The 19539-nt window shown below is 48.5% G+C and overlaps 1 protein-coding gene across 3 annotated transcripts in view; it reads left to right on the forward strand.

Moving 5' to 3' along the window:
- The window catches only part of LOC139046803 (uncharacterized), a 28994-nt gene extending 11902 nt beyond the window's left edge, over positions 1-17092 (forward strand). For 2 of the 3 annotated variants that reach the window (XM_070520714.1, XM_070520715.1), the window contains 6 exons: positions 766-1007; positions 4069-4272; positions 5327-5436; positions 8099-8213; positions 9808-10104; positions 16576-17092. In XM_070520714.1, the coding sequence (XP_070376815.1) occupies positions 766-1007; positions 4069-4272; positions 5327-5436; positions 8099-8213; positions 9808-10104; positions 16576-16725 (1118 nt within the window). In that variant the 3' untranslated portion in view covers positions 16726-17092. The remainder of the gene's footprint in view (positions 1-765; positions 1008-4068; positions 4273-5326; positions 5437-8098; positions 8214-9807; positions 10105-16575) is intronic. The other variant, XM_070520716.1, reaches the window with a different exon arrangement.
- Positions 17093-19539: the final 2447 nt, after the last annotated feature.

Raw genomic sequence — 19539 nt, forward strand, 5'->3', positions numbered from 1 at the left:
GCTTCGTTTATCGTACACTTATTGGCCGTTATTATTTCATGTTGCGAGACCACAGCCTATAAGCACTTAAACGGGACCGAATATTTCTTTGCCTTAGGCAGTGCATACGTATTGTGCCGAACATTCTTGTAATATCGGTTCATGATCTGCGTGGACCTGTTTGAACAGCGGATGTGCTCAGCCGATTTCTTGTCTCTGAGTAACACCGGGCCCCAGTAGAAACGTGTATAATATATATATATATATATATATATATATATATATATATATATATATATATATATATATATATATATATATATATATATATATATATATATCCAACGTTTAACCTGATTTTCTTAAAGAGTTAACCAGAGATCGTGATTACTGGTTAATCTCGTGAAGCTGTGCAAGAGCGTATATATCTCGGGAAAGTGAAATAGCAGTCGTGGACCCTTAGAGGGAATCTCGAGACGAGTCAATATGGAGTGAATCGTGTGTGTGTGTGTGTGTGTATATACATATATATATATATTTATATATATATATATATATATATATATATATCGGATTCAGTAAGCGCGTTCTCGTGAAAAAAATCTTGCCTCCCGCATTAAAGGCGAAGCTCTGATTTCGTTTTGCCTACAAGCAGTTCTACGTGAACCAGAAACATCACGTCCTTAATATGTCGGCGTCAAAGTTCCGAATTTGAGAGGAAGAGAAAGCATCTGAGACCGTTTCTAGCAAAGGTAGACGGACACATAAGAAATGACACTTTTTCAGCACTGAAAAACATCACTCTGAGGTCAATGCGGTCAGACACGACGCTGGGCATCACGACCACGGTGGTAACGACGACCCTGGGCCCATATCCCACGCTGCTTTGCGTGCTGGGACACAATCTAGCAGTCATGCACCAGACGTGGGACTTCTACTGCAACTACATTGTGTACCCGGATGTTACGGCGACGCCTAACGGTTTCGTCGGTCCCGATGGTCCCTACGCCTGGAACCTGTTCTTCAATGTAAGTTGGGTACAAGAAGAAGCGGAAGGAGGGGGAGGCGTAGAGCACCGGATTTTTTAGCTGGGCCTGCAAGTTTCAAACGCTCCGTTGGACACGTAATCTTTTTTTTTAATAAGAAGGCCTGAAACTATAGACGCAACAAAAGCCAAGCTCACCAACCCACCCACCCGCTTTTATTTTACCTTACCTAACTTAACCTAGACTTGCTAGCTTAGCTTAGCCTAGCCTTGCATTACCTAATTTAGCCTGGTCTAACTTGCCTACCCTAATCTAACCTTGTCTTAGGTAACACAAACCAACCTAACCTTACCTAACCAAGCGTTGCCTAACCTAGCTTAGTCTAGACGAGCCTTTATTTGCGTTGTCTTGAGTTGCCTCGTAATATCTGGTGCGGGATTCACATTAAGAATGGGCAGAAACCACCGGAGGTCAGTCAAAGTCAAACGACAGCTTCCCGGTAGAACTTCTGAAGTATACCTGCTGAAATATTCTCCTCGAGGGCAGTTATTGGTTAGCTCCACTGACTGATGCTGTCAGTCGTGTGGGTGCTGGGACGTTCCCCTGCGTCCAGGATCGGTCCGCGTTACAAACCACTGTAAAAGCGTCCCGAGAACATGCATCGCGAACTGGTACCAGAATCAGCGTGCTTCAGGACACCACCTTCGATTGCACTGCCTCCGCAATCAGTCCAGTTTACTCAGTCAGACAGTCGCTGACGCATTATTAGAGACAGGGAAAGCTTTGCCCTATAATACGAGAAAGTAACTGAAGAACACCAATGGCCCAGACACCATATACAGCGGTGCAAACAGAGCACCAAAGTGCAGACAGACACCATACAGTGGCAGCACGGAGGCGCTGTCTACGTCTATGTAGACTGACAAGGTAACATTGCAAACGCCAAGAGCTCATGATACAATATTAGAAACATTGGGGAACTAAAGATATGCAAGACATAAGGTAACACAAATCTGTTCTTGCACTCCCTTTTCATGCACGTGCGCCATTTTGCATGCGTCGCAGTCCTGATAGTAGATAGGGGCGCTGTCGCATTTTAGAGAGTTTTAGTATAGCGTAAAGCAGCAAACGCAAAGAGTTAGCGTTAGCGTTAGCGTTGCGTGCACCACACTGCGCATGCGCTATACGTAAACGCTGCTGGAGCTCTTACGTACGTACGCTATTTTCAGGATTTAGCGTTGAACGCTAACGCACGCAAGGGGAGCCTTACGTACGGCAAGATGGCGGCGCCAGTCGAAGTGAGAGCAGCCCGCTTCGGATCTATCGAGCCGTCTGCCTGCACTGCTAGGCTCTATCCTTCCCCACAAATGCTCGTGTTCGCCTTAGAATTGTGTGATGATGCTTCGGCAGCGGTGCACAGGTGACAAATGGGCGTTGTTTACGATATACGTTCTCGATTAGCGGCGCAGTAGGCTTAACGAGAGGGTTGGCTCATAGAGTTAGTAGAGCAACTCTATGGGTTTACTAAATGTGTTTGCTGTATCCGCCTCGAGATGGCGCCCAAGTGCATTTCGCTCGTTCGCTTGGTGTAAAGCCGCATGTGGAACCGATGCATGTCATGTTTTCCGCGGCAAAACACAGTAGTGTGGTCGGTGCTGTGGTCACAATGCGTGTGCGTTTTACCAACGACGACGATATGAACCTCGTGAAGGAGGTTTTCGCCTTGAACCCATTCGGATGGACGTCAAGGTGGGCGTCCGTTGCAAAAAATCGGAAAGAAGTGGGAAATCCGCTTTCTGGAAGAGAAATTGTCGGCGAAACGTCCCCTCCGGTATAGCTTCGACGTTGAGTGGATCTTGAGGACACGTAGAACCTGCGCGGTCGCTCTCGTTCCCGAAGCATGAGGGTGTCTATGTCATCCCAACTTAAAAAGGACACGTAATATGGGTCCCACAGAACACTCGATCGCAGCATGCCAAGATTAATCGGTATGTTTCGCGACTCTCGACAAAACAACGCTCAAACCAAACACCTACATGCGTAATTAACGCAGCGACTGTGGCTTTCGATAAGCTTGACTTAGGGACACACTTGCGGATTCGGCATTCGATAAGCCCGACATTTCGTGTGGATTTGGCTTTCCAGTACTTTGTGTCTTTACATCTAGATGGCGCTGTATTTGTTTGCGTTAACGTTAACGCTTTTCTCCGTTCCGCTATTCTAAAACACTACCTTGTGCCGCGCAGTGCAGTCTTTCTTTGCGTTAGCGTTGCGTCGCACGCTAACGCTAACGCAAGGGTTTTACGCTATACTAAAACTCTCTTTTGATAGAAAGGTTTATAGACAACAGCCATGCATGCGCAACGGCCCCAGACATCAGAGAGTAGAATTGCCGCGCTCCAATGAAAAGGTCCACCAAAAATGGCTGTGGCTTAGGTAAGGTTAAGCCCAGGATGCGAAGCATACTAGCCTTTATTTTAGTTGTTGAACCACTGTTTAGCCTGGTGAACTGCTGTTGCTTGGCTATATTTGGTTCGGCTAGACGAAGAAACAACTCATGCATTACTTCTTCGCCTTCAAGAGTGGAACGCGACAGCGTTCCCGTCGACCCGCCAAGGGGTGTAAGACAATGGGCTACAGGGCAGCGACTACGCGCCCCGCATTGGACGCGGTGAGCGTCGAGCAAAGCAGCGTTCGGCGCGGCAACGAAATGTGCGCCTGAGCAAGAGACGCACGCCTTAGAAACAGCGCGTTTCTAAGGCAACACCGCATTCACTAGAGGCGCTTTTGTACCGCTTTGAAGCGTTGTACTCGTGGCTCAGTGGTAGCGTCTCCGTCCCACACTCCGGAGACCCTGGTTCGATTCCCACCCAGCCCGTCTTGCAAGAGTTGAGCCAAAGCCACTTCTCCTCTGTCGTGACGTCACGGTGTCACGTGATTTCATGGTCACCGCCGCGCCTGAGGAGCTGGGTTGAGCCCTCGTAATATGCTTCGCATAAAACATCAATTCGCGACTGTCCTCGGTTTAGAGAGAGGTGATCTTGCGTTTCTCTAGAGACGTGTACAGACATTACACCGCTCAAGGCCTCCCTCTTTCCCGCAGGCCACTCGGTCGATGCCAGACTTCCTCCCGGGTGTCGCCTTTTCGGCGGTGGATGCGAGCCACCCGAACAGTACGGTGGCTCGCATTCCGAGCATGAGGAAGGCGCTGGACGCCATGGTCTCCAAGAAGGTCGTCGCCATGGGCGTGCTCAACTTCACCAGCGACACCTCTCACAGCACCGCTGTCTTCAAGACGCTGTTCGAGGTGCGTATAACACCCGCCGCCATATAGTCTAATTCCCATTTCCTCAAAGAAAACAGCTCGTTTCTAAGGCAACACCGCATTCACAAGAGGCGCTTTCGTACCGCTTTGAAGCATCGAACTCGTGGCTCAGTGGTAGCGTTTCCGTCTCACACTCCGGAGACCCTGGTTCGATTCCCACCCAGCCCATCTTGCTAGTTGTTTTTTTATTCATGAAGTGCCTGCTGGGATTTATCGCTCACGGCCAACGCCGCCGATGCCGACGACACCGGCTTTTCTGCGACACGAGCTCCTTAACGCTGTCGCGTTAAAATCACCGAGGAGCTCATTCTGCTATATAGCCAAAGCATTGAAACCCGACAGCTTGTTCAATTGCAGCGAACGCCAAACGTCACCAGCATCGAAGACCACTGGTCGTCAGTGCAGCAACGGACAGTGTGTGGCGTCCAGTAATCTCGTGATTATTGTGATCCGGGACGGAGTGCTCTTACGATTCCGTCTACTGTCGCGAGTTTCATTGAAGGGGACACACCAGCGTGTTGCAGATAACCCTGTTCCTACTGATCCTGTATGCTTTCCTATACAGGGACACTAAGAACGTACACGCACTTGTGTACAGTGTCCCAACATGTCCCTACGCAACGTTCATGTGTATCTTCATGCGCCTTAATATGTACTCATGCAGGAACATTATAGGAACGTGCATGTTTTTCATAGAGCGTCGCTGAATGTCCCTATGCAGTTTCCCCGTAAATTCCTGCTCCCACGGAGGGACACATGCAGGGATACCAGGAACGTATTTATACGTGTATACAGCCCCTACATGTCCCTATAGAGTATAGTGTGTCTCTGAATATGTTCATGCTCCCCTGTAGGGACATTTACATAGCGACACTAAGAACTTATAGCGTTATACAGTATCACTACATGTCCTTATAAAGTTTCATGGTATATCTTCACGAGCTTCAAACAGGTTTTCTCTTTTTCGTTTAAGGAGGGTGGGGGGGGAGGAGTGTCTTTTATTTATCCCTCACATCTCGTACTACTGCTTTTTAAGGTGCTGAACGAAACCTTGCACGGCCGACAGGGGGCGCTGACGTTTCTCGGCGTCCGCCTACACAGCATGCAAGACGCCAGGAATTTCGCCGCGGACGTCCATGGCCTCACGTAAGCTGGGCTGTCCGAATCCCACGAATCGAGTCGAGCTTTGCGGTGAAGAGCTACCGGCGAAACTTTGGAGCAAGTAGCCAGGATCACGCACACTTTCACGCAGAAGCTCTTGAATGTAGAAACTGCGAGAAAATAACAAAATACAGGTCAAATGTATACGTGCTACACCCGAACTAGTGTAATGCGATAGCGTCGGGGCCCTCTATCATCCAATAACTACGCTCCAACAGCCATTTGAACTGCGTGCTCGGGCCTTGGCCATCTAGGCCGTATTTTTTACCACCTACTCTACATACTGACATTTAGAGCGCAGCTTTTGGGCGCCCGTTTCTGAGGTGAGCGTCGACGTCGGCGTAACCACCAAGGGAACAAGCAAAGCGACGAATGAAAGAGCGAGCGCGCAGCGCAGCGGGGGATGAAAAACGCGAGGGTGAAAGCGAAGGAGGAGCGTATGGCGAAAGCGGGAGAAGAAAAGCGTAGTGCGGCGACGATCGCTACGAGATGGCGCTAGAGTAGCGCGCGTCGTCTGGGAGATCTGTCTGCCGCGGCTGCCGCGAATTGCGCCCACGCGTCACCCACACGCTGGCTCTCGCGATCTCCAGGTTAGCGAGGCAGTTCGCCACACTTCGCTCCGTTTGCAACGTGCCGCACGAGACAGATTATCCGCGCCAGCCAATATATCGGGATGATTATTATGAAAAACTATTTATCCCTCATTAAAGGGAAGGTACATGACCGGGGTAGTTGGAGAAGTATGGGAGAGGCCATTGCCCTGCAGTGGGCCTAACCAGGCTGATGATGATGATGATGATGAAGTAAGGGAAGGGGGCAAGGGAATAGAGGGTTGGGGGAAGAACTATTTGAAGTAGGCCTCCTCTATCCTCTCAGCCCACTGCAGGATGACTTGCTGAAGGCCGGGCCTGGAGCTGCTGAAGCCAGCCTCCCACAGCTCCTCACTAAATATTAATTCGGGAAACGAAAACATGTATAGAGCTGCGCTCAAATTTTGCATTAAAGAGTATCGTTACCACCGGTGATTTATTTTTTTTTTTTTGCTTTCACCACTCCTATTTTAGGCGCAATTAGCATTCTTAGCCTACTTTATCTACTTCTTCTCTATCTGCCTAGCGTCCTTACGTTGCTCATCAATTAAAAAAATCCCTTAAAATTTCTTTCGTGCTGGACAGATTCGAATCCCCATCATACGGGATCCCTGACACTTCAGCGGGGCGCCACGAATTCCTACCGCTATAGCAGGCACTGGCGCGCCACCGATGCAGTCTCCGAGGCCACGCAATATCGGAGGGGGACTTCGCACGCGCGCCGCTAGATGGCGCAGAGTGTTCAGAGGAAAGCGAGAGAGAGGAGCCTGGCTGCAGCACACGACTTAAACATGACGCGTTTCGGCGGCTGCAGTGTACGGTGTGTCGCCACGCTGCTTTATTGATAATGGCGCTGACGTCGAAAGTCATCGGGAGACTCGTCCTCCTGCTGGAAATATTTGAGGGTCAACTCTAGCGATTTTGATTGATTGATGTTTGAGGTTTAATGGCGCAAGGGCCAGGTATGGCCAAAGAGCGATTTTTCTGGCCAATAAATTTTACTAAAATTTCTGCTGCATGTCCTCTGTTGGCACTCGGATCATCTGCCCCGGGCGGTACGATGAATGTTTAGCTTTACAAAATATCAATTTTAAAGATACCGTGGCGGCTAAATCTGAAAACACTCGTGTATTTAGTTTTAGGTGCGCATTAAATAAACGCGGATTGTTAAAAAAATGGCTGTGGCTTAGGTAAGGTTAAGCCCAGGATGCGAAGCATACTAGCCTTTATTTTAGTTGTTGAACCACTGTTTAGCCTGGTGAACTGCTGTTGCTTGGCTATATTTGGTTCGGCTAGACGAAGAAACAACTCATGCATTACTTCTTCGCCTTCAAGAGTGGAACGCGACAGCGTTCCCGTCGACCCGCCAAGGGGTGTAAGACAATGGGCTACAGGGCAGCGACTACGCGCCCCGCATTGGACGCGGTGAGCGTCGAGCAAAGCAGCGTTCGGCGCGGCAACGAAATGTGCGCCTGAGCAAGAGACGCACGCCTTAGAAACAGCTCGTTTCTAAAGCAACACCGCATTCACTAGAGGCGCTTTTGTACCGCTTTGAAGCATCGTACTCGTGGCTCAGTGGTAGCGTCTCCGTCCCACACTCCGGAGACCCTGGTTCGATTCCCACCCAGCCCGTCTTGCAAGAGTTGAGCCAAAGCCACTTCTCCTCTGTCGTGACGTCACGGTGTCACGTGATTTCATGGTCACCGCCGCGCCTGAGGAGCTGGGTTGAGCCCTCGTAATATGCTTCGCATAAAATTTAATCCGGACCCCTCCACTGTGGCGTACATCCATGCACTTTGCAGGCTTGTTACGTGAATCTTCGTATGTTTTCCTTTTTCTTCCGCAGTACGCACGTCTGTACTTTTACCCCTCAATGTCTTGCTCTATTCCTCTACGATACTCGCATTCGCGTATAGTGTGTCGGGTGGTTTATCGACTATCTATTGGTTATCCATGAGGGAATGAGCGATTGGATCTTAAGACTTCGTCGAAGTGCCGGCGAAGGGGGGGGGGGGGGGGCAGATGTGCGCTTCATGCCCGCTTCCTGTTGCGCGCAGTGGTCTGGACTGCGTGGTGCTGCAGACGCACCTGTCGGACGCAGTCACCGTCACGGAGTCGTGCTTTGCACACCTCGTCAGCTACAAGTACACGGCAGATCCCGTGCCTTGTTTCGTGAGTATCCCACTCTTCGGATCAACTCTCCCTAAAGTATTAGAACATTTAGAAGTACCTCCGCGTCCACACCATTTGTAAACCCTAATGGCCACACCATGTTTGACGCATCATCGTCACCACCACCACCATCATCAGTATTATTATTATTATTATTATTATTATTATTATTATTATTATTTAATTAATTAATAGGGTCACGAACTCATGTAAACACTGTCGCGTCGGATTGGCTCATCCCGACATTTTAGTTATCGTTGCAAGGCGTAAACAACCCGTACAAAGACGAGCGCGTGCTGCCTGAAGCCGCGCCAATCCAAGCCAGTGACCACGGCGAGTCGCCTGCTGTGTTACCACAAACTATAGGCCTTCATGACTCGACAGCGACAACTAATCTCGAAAAAGACCATCGAGATAACGTTTTAATGTGAGGCCGAGGTAAGGCGAAGGGTTACGAAAGTCTACAATTCAGCGTTTATTCTTTTTTTCGTCAAGGAGTCAAACGGGTCAGAAATGGCGACCCGTCTTGCCTGCAGACGGCGGGCTTGTCGCCGCCATGTCGTCCGACATAGTTTATGTGTGAAACGAGGCTCTGGGGCAGACATGTCGAAAACCTCCTTAAGCGGTAAGAACACGTTGTGTGTTGTTGGTTGTAGCACTCCTTTTTTTTTTCCAATACTTACTATAAGAGAAGCGTCCCTACAGGTAAATTACGGGCCAAAGGAGGCCACCACCTACAAGAAAAACCGAAGCAGTGTATTCGCTAATTAAGCTAATCGCGCAAGCGATTCATTTAAAATTTTACGGCAGAACGTAATATTACAAACTCGAAAGGAAGCGTCACGTAAAAGCATCACAAAAGATTTTTCCGTGTTTCTGCATTTGAAAAAAAAAAGAAAAGAAAGCCACGTATGCCGATATAACTGCCGTGATATTGTTCGCACAATTCCCTTAACTAGGCACACGGTAACAGCGAAGAGTGGCTCGCAGCCCAGCCTTCTTGTGACGCAGAGGGGTGGTGTGAGGTGAAGCTGCCCCCGAGCAATGAGTTTCCTGCTAAAATTACTAGAGGGACCATCGGACCCGCTGCCACCATTCAGCTACACATACCATGGTAATTATGGCTAGTGCATGAATTTGTCTGACCTTGGTGCTCATGGCGGCAGATGCTTCTTGTGGCTTTGAATGTTTTATCTGCCTTAATTTTTTTAAACTATCATTTTCTTTTCTAAATGCGAAAGGCAACAACAATGTGCACACGCATAGACAATGTGAACTGTATGAGGCGATACTTTTGTTGAATGGGGTCAATTTACAAAGTCTCAAAGCCGTTCGAAGCCAGAAAGGCAGAGTTTAGGCAAATCAATGTACTACTCATCGTTCCCGTTATAGTGTTCTAGAAGGTTTCTTGAACACTGTAAATTATATAAGGTTTCTAGAAAGTTCTAGAAAGTTTCCATTCTAGAACACTGTATCTAAACCGCCATGCTTGCAGCTTTCGTAGGTACTAGCGCCAGTGTTCCCTCTAGTGATTTTTGTAGGAAACGTTTAGATGCACCCGTTGCGTCACGCGCATTATTTTGTCGCCGCCCAGGCCCACGCGCTGGAGGCCGTGTCTGCCCTGAATAACGCCAGCAGCGAACTGCTAGTCATGTTCAGCTCGACGCTGGCCGCGGTGGACTACGTGGGCGCCAGCGGCGCGCCTGGTCCCACAGCGCCCGGACAAGACTGCGAGTCGAACTTGGCGCTCGACGTCGACATCGTCTGCAACACCAGCGCCAGGCAGAGTTATCGCACCGACCCATACGATGTCGTGGAGGTGGCCAGGTACAACGTCGACGTCTTCGCGCACTTCGCCAGCTTCGAGAGCAAGGACACGCTGGCGAAAAAGGTCTCGCGCCTTTCTGGTGCCTCTCTGTCCGTCCGTCCGTCCGTCCGTCCGTCCGTCTGTCCATTCGTCTGTCTGCCTGTCCGTCTGTCCATCCGTCTGTCTGTCCGTCTGTCCGTCCGTCTGTCTGTCCGTCTGTCTGTCCGTCTGTCTGTCCGTCTGTCTGTCCGTCCATTCGTCTGTCTGTCCGTCTGTCTGTCCGTCCATTCGTCTGTCTGTCCATTCGTCTGTCTGTCCATTCGTCTGTCTGTCCATCCGTCTGTCTGTCCGTCCGTCTGCGTGCGTACGTGCGTGCATGTTCGTGTATGTGTGTGTGCAAGTAAGTATGGTATGAAGAACTTTATTTGGTCCTGAAGGTCAACCATAGGTTGACGCGGGCCGCTCCCACGTTGGGACTGTCAGGCCGAGCCCTTCAGCCACATCGCGGGCCTTCTGGACTGCCCGTAATTGGTCAGAGAGTGATTCGCTGTGTAGCATTTGCCGCCACCATTCTTCTTCCTTGTCACAGTCTGTGAAGACCGCGGTGCACTGCCAAAGCATGTGGTCAAGAGTAATGATGCCATTGCACTTATTACAGTTGATTTGAGTTTCCCTCTCAGGATAGATCCTGTTAATAAAATCTGGACTTGGGTATGTTCTAGTCTGTAGCAAACGTAATGTGACCGCTTGGGCTCTGCAAAGCTTACCGTATGGCAATGGGTACTCCCTTCTGCTTAAATAATAATGCTTTGTGATTTCGTTATATGTTAATAGTCGATCCCTGTGTTCCCGGGGTGAAGTGTAAGTTGCTCGGTCTTGAAGAGCACGGCTAGAAAGTCCTCGTGCTGCTTCATTTGCCACCTTCATTTGCCACCTCCGTCCACTACCCCCAGATGTGCAGGAAACCAGCGGATTTCAATCCTCTCACTGTTGACCTTCTCTAGTAATTTTGTTGCTATCCGTGTCACATATCCGTTGGTAAAGTTGCGTATGGCTGTTCTAGAGTCGCTGTAAATACGTGTCCACCGATTAGCCCGAATAGCTAAGGCGATTGCTACTTGTTCTGCTACTGTTGGGTCCTTGGTATAGACGGTGATGGCATCCCGTATGTTACCTTGAGTGTCTACAACAACGGAGGTATACGCATCCTTATTTTTAACCCAGGCAGCGTCAACGAACACCGCCTGCTGCTTATGTTGATCTATATATATATGTTATGAAGGAGTGCCTTCGCCCTTGCCTTTCGTCTCTCGAGGTTATGTGTCGGGTGCATGTTCCTAGGGAACGGGGTCGTCTTTATTGTTTCTCGTAGTCCCGCTTGCAATTGTGTTAATAATTCTCCTTCGTTGGTGTGGTTGTTAATTTCTACGCCAATTTCTTCAAGTAGCGCCCTCCCACGTTGTGTCCCCATTAGTCTCACCTGGTGGGCCACCTGCTGAGCCTCAGCTATCTCTTCTATTGTGTTATGCAGCCCTAGGCGCAATAAGCTGTCGTTAGCCGTGCTGATGGGAAGTCCTAGTGCAGTCTTTATAAGTCGTCTGATTAAAGCGTTTAGCTTCTTCTTATCAGCCTGTGTCCATTGTAGCATGCCAGCCACGTACGAGAAGTGGCAAAAGGCGAATGCACGCACCAATCTTATGGCACTGTGTTCTCCTAGCCCATTATGCTTGTTGGTAACTCTACGCAGAAGCCTAATGACTTCTTCTGACTTGTTAGAGATGTGTTGTATCATCCTGCAATTAGATCCATTCGCTTGCAGGAGAAGTCCTAGCACTCTAATAGTCTCCACCTGCGTGATTGGTTCTCCATTCTTGGCCTATATGTCAATGCGGGGTTCTTCCTCTGGGATATATCCGTTCGGTTTGCGCCCACGCTTACTGCTCCGTAGTACCAATAGTTCAGATTTCTTAGCAGAGCAGTTCAGTCCCATACCCTCAAGTGTTGTTTCCACCACATAAATGCTTTCCTGTAGTTTCGTCTCTGTTTGTCCCATATTACCTGCGTATGTGCTATTTTCATGACTAAAGTTACAACTTGGGCTTGGTGGTAATCCACTATGTCTAAATCGTCAAGTTTATTTTCTCTAGCACTAGTGCTTTCTTATGAGTGAAGCAGTTGTAGCTCGTTCGAGCAGCTTCCCCACTGGTCCTCATTAGAGACCTCAATGCCCACCAGCAGGCACCAACGACAAAAAGAAGTTGGCAGTCACTTTATCACACGCTAAGGAGCATAAAGGCGAAAGCCGGCTCTCTCCCGAGGCATATTAATTAAATTACTTGTCATTCTCATTCGAATACGTTGTTACGTACTTCCTATTGTTTTCTCCCATCAAATGTCGTACAATCGAGTCCCTTAATTAACTCTGCTTTAATTAGTTGCATACTAATCAACAATAAAATTCATGGGTTCGAGTGCATTAATTAAGACGAACCTTTGGCTCGCGCCCAACACCGATGCCGCCTGTTCAAATACATGTAAAACGCAAAAACACTTTTCTAAGATAACCACTGCGACGATTTTAAGGAAATTTGTTACATTTGAGAGGTAAAGTTAAATTCTAGTGACTGTTGAAGCCTAACTTAATTTGAGGCCTTAACTCTTTAAAGAAAAGTTTCAAAAATTGGTAAGATTAAGAAGAAATAGAAGAACGAAGTTTATAAATTTGTAGATCTGCACCAGAACAGGTATCGCAGCTTTGTGAACTTCATCAGTTACGGCATTTAAAGCGGACAAATTTGATATATCAAGTTTATGTCTTACGTGAATTTGTTACATTGTTTACATAGGTTTTGCAAAAGTCCTACTCACATATTAGTGGTATACTTGAGAGCCAAGTGTTATAATCAATATTGTGTGCTCTAGATGTACTATTAAATGCAATTTACACAATTATGATATTAGCATTTATTGCTAGGTTACAGATTTGTCAACTTGATAGCTTCGTTTTCTAAAAAATTGCGATTTTCAAGAGCTTTTATCAAAAATTTGATGGCATAAATCGACAATTCGCTAACAACAGTCACTAGATTTTAACTTCCTTTATATGCAAATTTCATCAAATTTCGTGCTGTGGTTGCCGAGAAAAACGTTTTATCATTTCCCTTGTACTTAGATAGGAGCTCCCAACGTAAATATTCCTCTTAAATCTGTCTTAATTAACGTTGAGGTAATTAAGGCACCCGAACCCATGACCCTTGTTGGTGGCACCATGTGGCCATGGTGGCACCTTCATCAACTTCGCCTCAAGTAACACCAAAGGTGGCGAATTCGACTCCCACCAAAGGTCGTCGGTTCAACCATCAGTGGTGGCACCTTCAGTTCTGGTTCCATCCATGTTGGCGTCATTTAAATTTTCCGGACGGTAAAGTTTTCGATCCACGAGCCATCTAAGGCTTTTGCCTTCAAAAAAGTAAGGTTACTCCGCACAGTTGTTTTTCGCAGTCTCGTCTAACAATGTGCAGGTTCACTGGCACCTGAAGGACGCAAAACTGCACTTTTTATATCGTAACACTAGATTCTTGGTGAAACATTCACTGCAGAAAAGGCCATATTAAAACTGCTTAGCGGAAAAAGAAATCTACCAACCTGCAAGAAGCAAAAACTCGGCGGACATACACGTGCGTGCAATTTCGTCCCTGCAGTATCTGCACGTGATGCATTCAGGACTTGGCACTGCAGTCGCCGCTGTTGCAGAACGGCTCAACCGAGGTCGAAGATGACCAAGCGTTTCCGGGGTCGTTAACACGCGTGAGAGCTTCACTCAATTCAGATATGCAGTTCGAAAACGAGGTCAAGGTCAGAATCGACGTCGGAGGAATGAACTAAACCAAGAGGCAGCGTTACGTTCACGCCAGCCAGCCTTTGCGAGTCAAACTCATCGTGAAGCCCCCCAAACCACCTTCGTCTTTTCCTCTCTCAAAGAGTCGGCCCAACACGTCAACACTGATTAAGGTTTAGAACGGCAGAAAGCTGAGCTAGTTGGTAAGGATTCATTATGCAAAAAAAAAAAGAAGGTGAGGCGTGCAGGCAGGACACAAGAGAAGTTCGCGTTGTCCACTTGTCTTGTGTCCTGTATGCACGCCTCACCTTTTCTCATAAAGCAGCGCTACACAGTTAACCATACACAGGGACGAAAACAATGTTGGAAAAACGGCGCTTCGTCTGTGATGGTTTCGTCCCGGTGCAGCGCTGCTTCCTAAGTGCCTAAAAAACAAATGTGACCCTGCGCTCGACGAACTCGGTCCAGCAATGTTTGATTTGCGGTATCCTTTTTTTGATCGATGCGCGTACTTCTTCGGACGTCTCGCCGAGTTGTCAAACGCTCTGCGCGCTTTTAATGACCGTTATACTTTGCAACGTGTGGGGCGCAATCCAGCTGGCTGCACTTGCTATCGCACTAAGTGGTCCTCTCGTTAGAGCGTGCGCCGAGCAATGGGAAGCACTAGGACTTACCACGACTTGACCGCATGCTGGCCTCCGTTTTTCTAGCTTCAAGTGCTTCAAGCTTAAAGTTTTCAGTAACGTTTACTTCCTCGTTCTTTTCCTCCCTTCGTGAAACATCTCTCGGCACTCGACGGGCCGTCTAACTATCGCCGACGCAATTTCCGAGTCGACGACGATCGCGCGCTCTCTCCTCAGCGTAACGCTGTCCGCGCATGCGCCGTAGAGACTGGCCGACGGACGGCGTGTGCCACCGGAGTGGTATTTTTTTTTTCTTTATCGCACAGATTGGCTGTCTCGACGCAACCCACAAAAAAAAAAGATGACGTATGGAAAACGTTACTTCTCACTTCATGCAACCATTTTCATTCGAATAGGGTTCTTGCGACTCTGTACAATGAGGGCGTCTGAGGGAATGAGAAATCCGAGTTTTGTCCTCGACTTGACCTGCTTCTTCAAAAGAATCTGACAATCAAAGAATGGAGAAGCATAGACAGTTTCGCGTTAATTCTTGCTGGGATGCATTCCACGCTCCATACGTATGCAGCATCGCCTTATCGGAGAGTTATAGCTCGACGAGCCAGCGGGCCAGCGTAGACGCCAGTGCGCATGCGCGGTACAACATGCGCAGTGGCGTCTACGCTGGCTTGCTGGCTCGCTGAGCTGCAACTCTCAATTGCGTACGCCTGTACGCATAGAGTTTCTCACTATAACACCTAGAGGGTAATCTGGCGCCACCGTCTATGGAAGTTTCTTAAGGGGGCACCGTGCCGTCATGGGAATGACGGTATATGTGTCTGCGAGGCTCGTATTGGCTGGTGTTGTAAGAGGCTTCGTCTAAAACGTGGATATGGCTACGCAATTAACGCGTTCTCAAAGTAAAATCTTGATAAAATGTTTCCATTCACGCATATTACATCTTTACTCACCCACGATGCATGACCAAGCGAAGAAAAGCAAGAACAGACGACCAACTGTTGCAAAGCGAGCGCGAACCTTGTCGTCTGTCCTCCAACTTTAGCGGCCCGCTGGTACTTATTACGTAACATGTAGTCGTACACAATAACAAGTTCTTATAGTTAAACAAAACATGTTTTCGCGTAATAATAAAGCTAAAACAGCTTTTCACGTGCTGTTCTGGTAGAAAATGAATCATTGTGACAGACGGAACGGTACTTGCCAAGCGCGTCTTCAAAGGGTCCTGTCTCTGCGAGAACGATGCCAATCCGAATCCACAATATACCGGCATTCCCATGCATACCACAGCGCAGCAGCGCCAGATTTCCCTCTAGGTAATGTAGTGAGAAACTCTATGCCTGTACGTACTACGCACATCAGCCACGGTGGCCTACAGCGGCTATGGCGTCGCGCTGCTTAGAAGGAAGTCGCAGGTTCGATTCGTAACCTCGGCGGCCGCCTTCCGACAGGGGTGGAATGTATACAATAGCGCTTGTGTACCATTCTTAGGGTGCATGCTGAAGAGCCATCGGTATGACTTTGCCACGCACTGTAAGCCTAGTTATCTTTTTTTTTTAATTTTGACAGGTGCATCTGTGCGCTGACTTGTTTATTATTGACATTGGTCTGGAATTCGCTTGTGTAATATTTACGCTAGCGATCTCTCAGTTGGTATTGTGGCGCGTAATGTAAACTTGGAAAGATAAAGAGACGATAATTATTGTAATTAAGAGATTTCTGCGAGATCCCGCACCACGGTTCCTTCGTTCTTCACCCCCGCTACCCTATATGGTATACCTCTTAGCCGCACGTGTAACAGCTGTTCGTCTTTTTCTCTCGTTTTCTTTCTTTCGACGCTTTTCTCGTTTTTTCTTTATTTATAGTGATAACATCGTCGGTACAAGGACACACAGGAAGCGATTTCGAGAAACACTTATTCGTCAGACTGCAGAAAAAAAATCTGTTGTCTGTCCACGACTCCCGACGTGACTGAAATTCGATTCCAAATCCGGATTATCCGCCTATAGATATTTTTTTTGCAGAACTACGGAGGTGAGTAAGACACCACTGACGGGGGGGTCAATGCTCTCTTCGCAGATGGACACTTACCTTAACTACACTTCGGGGGGCTGGGCCGTGTTCGACATCCAGCGCGACGTGTCGGCCTGGTGCCTGAGCCCGGACCCGTACCACAGGCTACAGGCGATGGCCGCCAAATTGCTAGAGGTCAGGCATCGCGCTGGGTGATCCACAGCCACTTCTGTCCTCAGGCGCATCACGTGGGCGTCACGTGGTTATCACGTGGCCGTCACGTGGCCGTCGCTGCTTGCCTTCCGAAGGACGGCTCAACTTGTCATGAGAGACCAACAGGGCTCAACTGTCGAGTGTTCAAGTGCGACTGTCTGATCACAGACGCTGCTATACTGATGTATGAAACTGCTCACCTGTGCATATTCATTGTTTGGCGAACGAATAATGTTTTTTTTTTCGTGTTGCGTTTCGAACTCTTGATTGCTCGTCCTAAATTATGATCGTTTTCTGTTTTGTCGGATTTTGTACTTCTACCTCCTGCAATGGCACACCTCAATAAACGCAATCTTCAGAACCGTCTCAACGCGCTCGCTTGCCCGCGAGGAGTCCATAACTCGAAGGACCGCTCATCAACGTTCAATTACACATTAATGCTTTCGCATTCGCAACACTCATACGAAGTGCTTGGGTGTCCTCGGAATTTTGTGTGTGTGTGTGCGTGTGTGTGTGTGCGTGTGTGTGCGTGTGTGTGTGTGTGTGTGTGTGTGTGTGTGTGTGTGTGTGTGTGTGTGTGTTTGTGTGTGTGTGTGTGTGCGTGTGTGTGTGTGTGTGTGCGCGCGCGCGCGCGTGTTAGCGTCCAAAAAATCGATCCGCTTGCTGTGATCGCTGCGACATGCGACCAACTTGTTGGTCACGCACCGCAGGCCTCCTGCAACGTGTGCGATAGCGATTGCCATCGCATGCGATCAAAATTTTGAACCGGCAGAGAGATGGTCGGCACATATGCAAAATGGGTACCTTTTTTGTTGTTGTTGCTATTGTTTTGCGCTGTTGCAAACAAATTTGTGGCTACAGATGCTTTCGTCGTAACTCGTGCTGTCGCACTGTAAAATAATTGACACCCTTCATAGTGAATAACGGTGTAAATTGGCCCATAACTCACACCCTAACACCCAAGAAAGAGTGTAAGCGTGTGAGTTATATACCTACTCTTATTCACACTTAAGGGTGGAATTTATTTTGCAATGCACGGCGCTCCGTCCATTTAGCTTTATTGCGAGCAGCCGTGGCCAGTTTAGCGCTGCCGCAACGCTTCGTGCCAAGCGCGTCCAGGCATGTTTCGATGCCACGTGTCTTCGTGTGTGTGCGTGTGTGTGTGTGCATGTTGGTACCCACGCTTGTCAAAGCGCGGAAGCCGGGGAGAGGAGTTCCCCAACTGTGAAGCGAGGAGGTCTGACCGGCGCCGGCCCGGCGGATGCGTCACTTCTCGTCTCAACGTGTCCGTGCGCCGCCGTCACGTGCGCCTCATCCCGTGCCGTTCCTTCTTGCCCTCGACTCCGAGAGTATAAAAGCGGCTGCCCCCGGACGCCAAGAGGGAGGCTTCGAGTTCTTCCGTTGAGTAACGTGCTCTCCCGTCTCTCCACTTCGGTCGACCTGACCGGCCGCTCTTTTGCGATGCTAGAATGAACAAGTTGTTCTGTTAGCAGTCGACTCATCCTTTGCCAGGACCTTCGGATGCTTCCAGCTGTGCCCCAGGCCGCCAGGCCAACGCTACCCTTGGGGGCTTGCGACCCAGATGCAACACCGTGAGTTGAACGTCCCGTATCCCGCATTCTCGCCTCTGTGTGTGTGTGAAGTAACTTTAAAGAGAAATGGAAGAAATAAGTGCAGTGCCATAACTGTCTCTCACAGGAGGACACCTCAACAGCACTGCACAGGGAAAGAGATGTGGGGAGAAAAAGATGAAGGGGGAGGAAAGGAGAAGGCGCATTCTCAGCTCTCCGCTTCGTGGATATGTTGGAGTGAAGTGGGTCGTGCGGGCATTCAGGGTGCCCGGAAGATACAAAATTCCTTGTCAAAATAAAGTTTTCTCTCCTCCTCATCCTCCCTCTTCCTCCTTATCTTTCGCTTTGTACGAATGGTATGGAAAGTGACGAAACTGAGGAGTGTGATGCGCTTCACCCGCCGTGGTGACGTAGTGACGTCGACGCTGCGCTGCTAAACCCGAGGACGTGGAATCGAATGGCGGCCACCACGGCCGCATTCCGATGGGGGTCGCGAAATGCACAAACACAAAAAAAAATTACGAAAGAAAGACGCCCTTTGTAGCGTGCATTGGGTGCACGTTAAAGAAACCCAGGTGGTCAAAATTAATCCGGAGTCCCACCCCCCACTACGGCGTGCCTCGTAATCATGCGCTGGTTTAGGCGCGTAAAATCCCGAGAAATTATTTTAGCTTTACGTGTGGTGCGGTCTTTCGTGTTCGTGGCGATTCACGACTCAACAGTAGCGTCGGTGACGACGTCGCGTAGGAGGCTGCAACGTGGCAGCGCCGAGCCGTAAGCGAAGCCATTCTGGCCCAACAGAAATTGCAAGTAAAGCACTTGCCTCCAGATATGCGGCCTTAAAGTGCGCTGCAATATATGTGGGCACTCCAGCTTAATTTCTTTTTGTGTGCGTGTGTACGTGTTTTAAAAACTGTTAGCAGACTTTACTTCCACTACCATTCGGCTTCGATTTTACAATTCGAACAGTTGCAACAGTTGAAACATCTGCTCTAAAGTGCGAAAATTAAACAAGTTAATTAGCAAATGTATTTAATTAGCCATGTGTATATTGCCATATCTTACGCATGTAACAGTCGCATCTTCAAGAATGCACCGGAATAGTCCGAATAGGGCTATATATGCTCTGTGCGATTTTAAAAAAAATTTCGTTCAAACTAGAAAATTCATACTTTTTTTTCACGGTCGCAAACAAATCTTGGCGCTAAGACAAAGGAAGAAGAAGTGCAGGACGCGACGGTTTTCT

Source organism: Dermacentor albipictus, chromosome 6 (genome assembly GCF_038994185.2).
Source record: "Dermacentor albipictus isolate Rhodes 1998 colony chromosome 6, USDA_Dalb.pri_finalv2, whole genome shotgun sequence".
NCBI lineage: Eukaryota > Metazoa > Arthropoda > Arachnida > Ixodida > Ixodidae > Dermacentor > Dermacentor albipictus.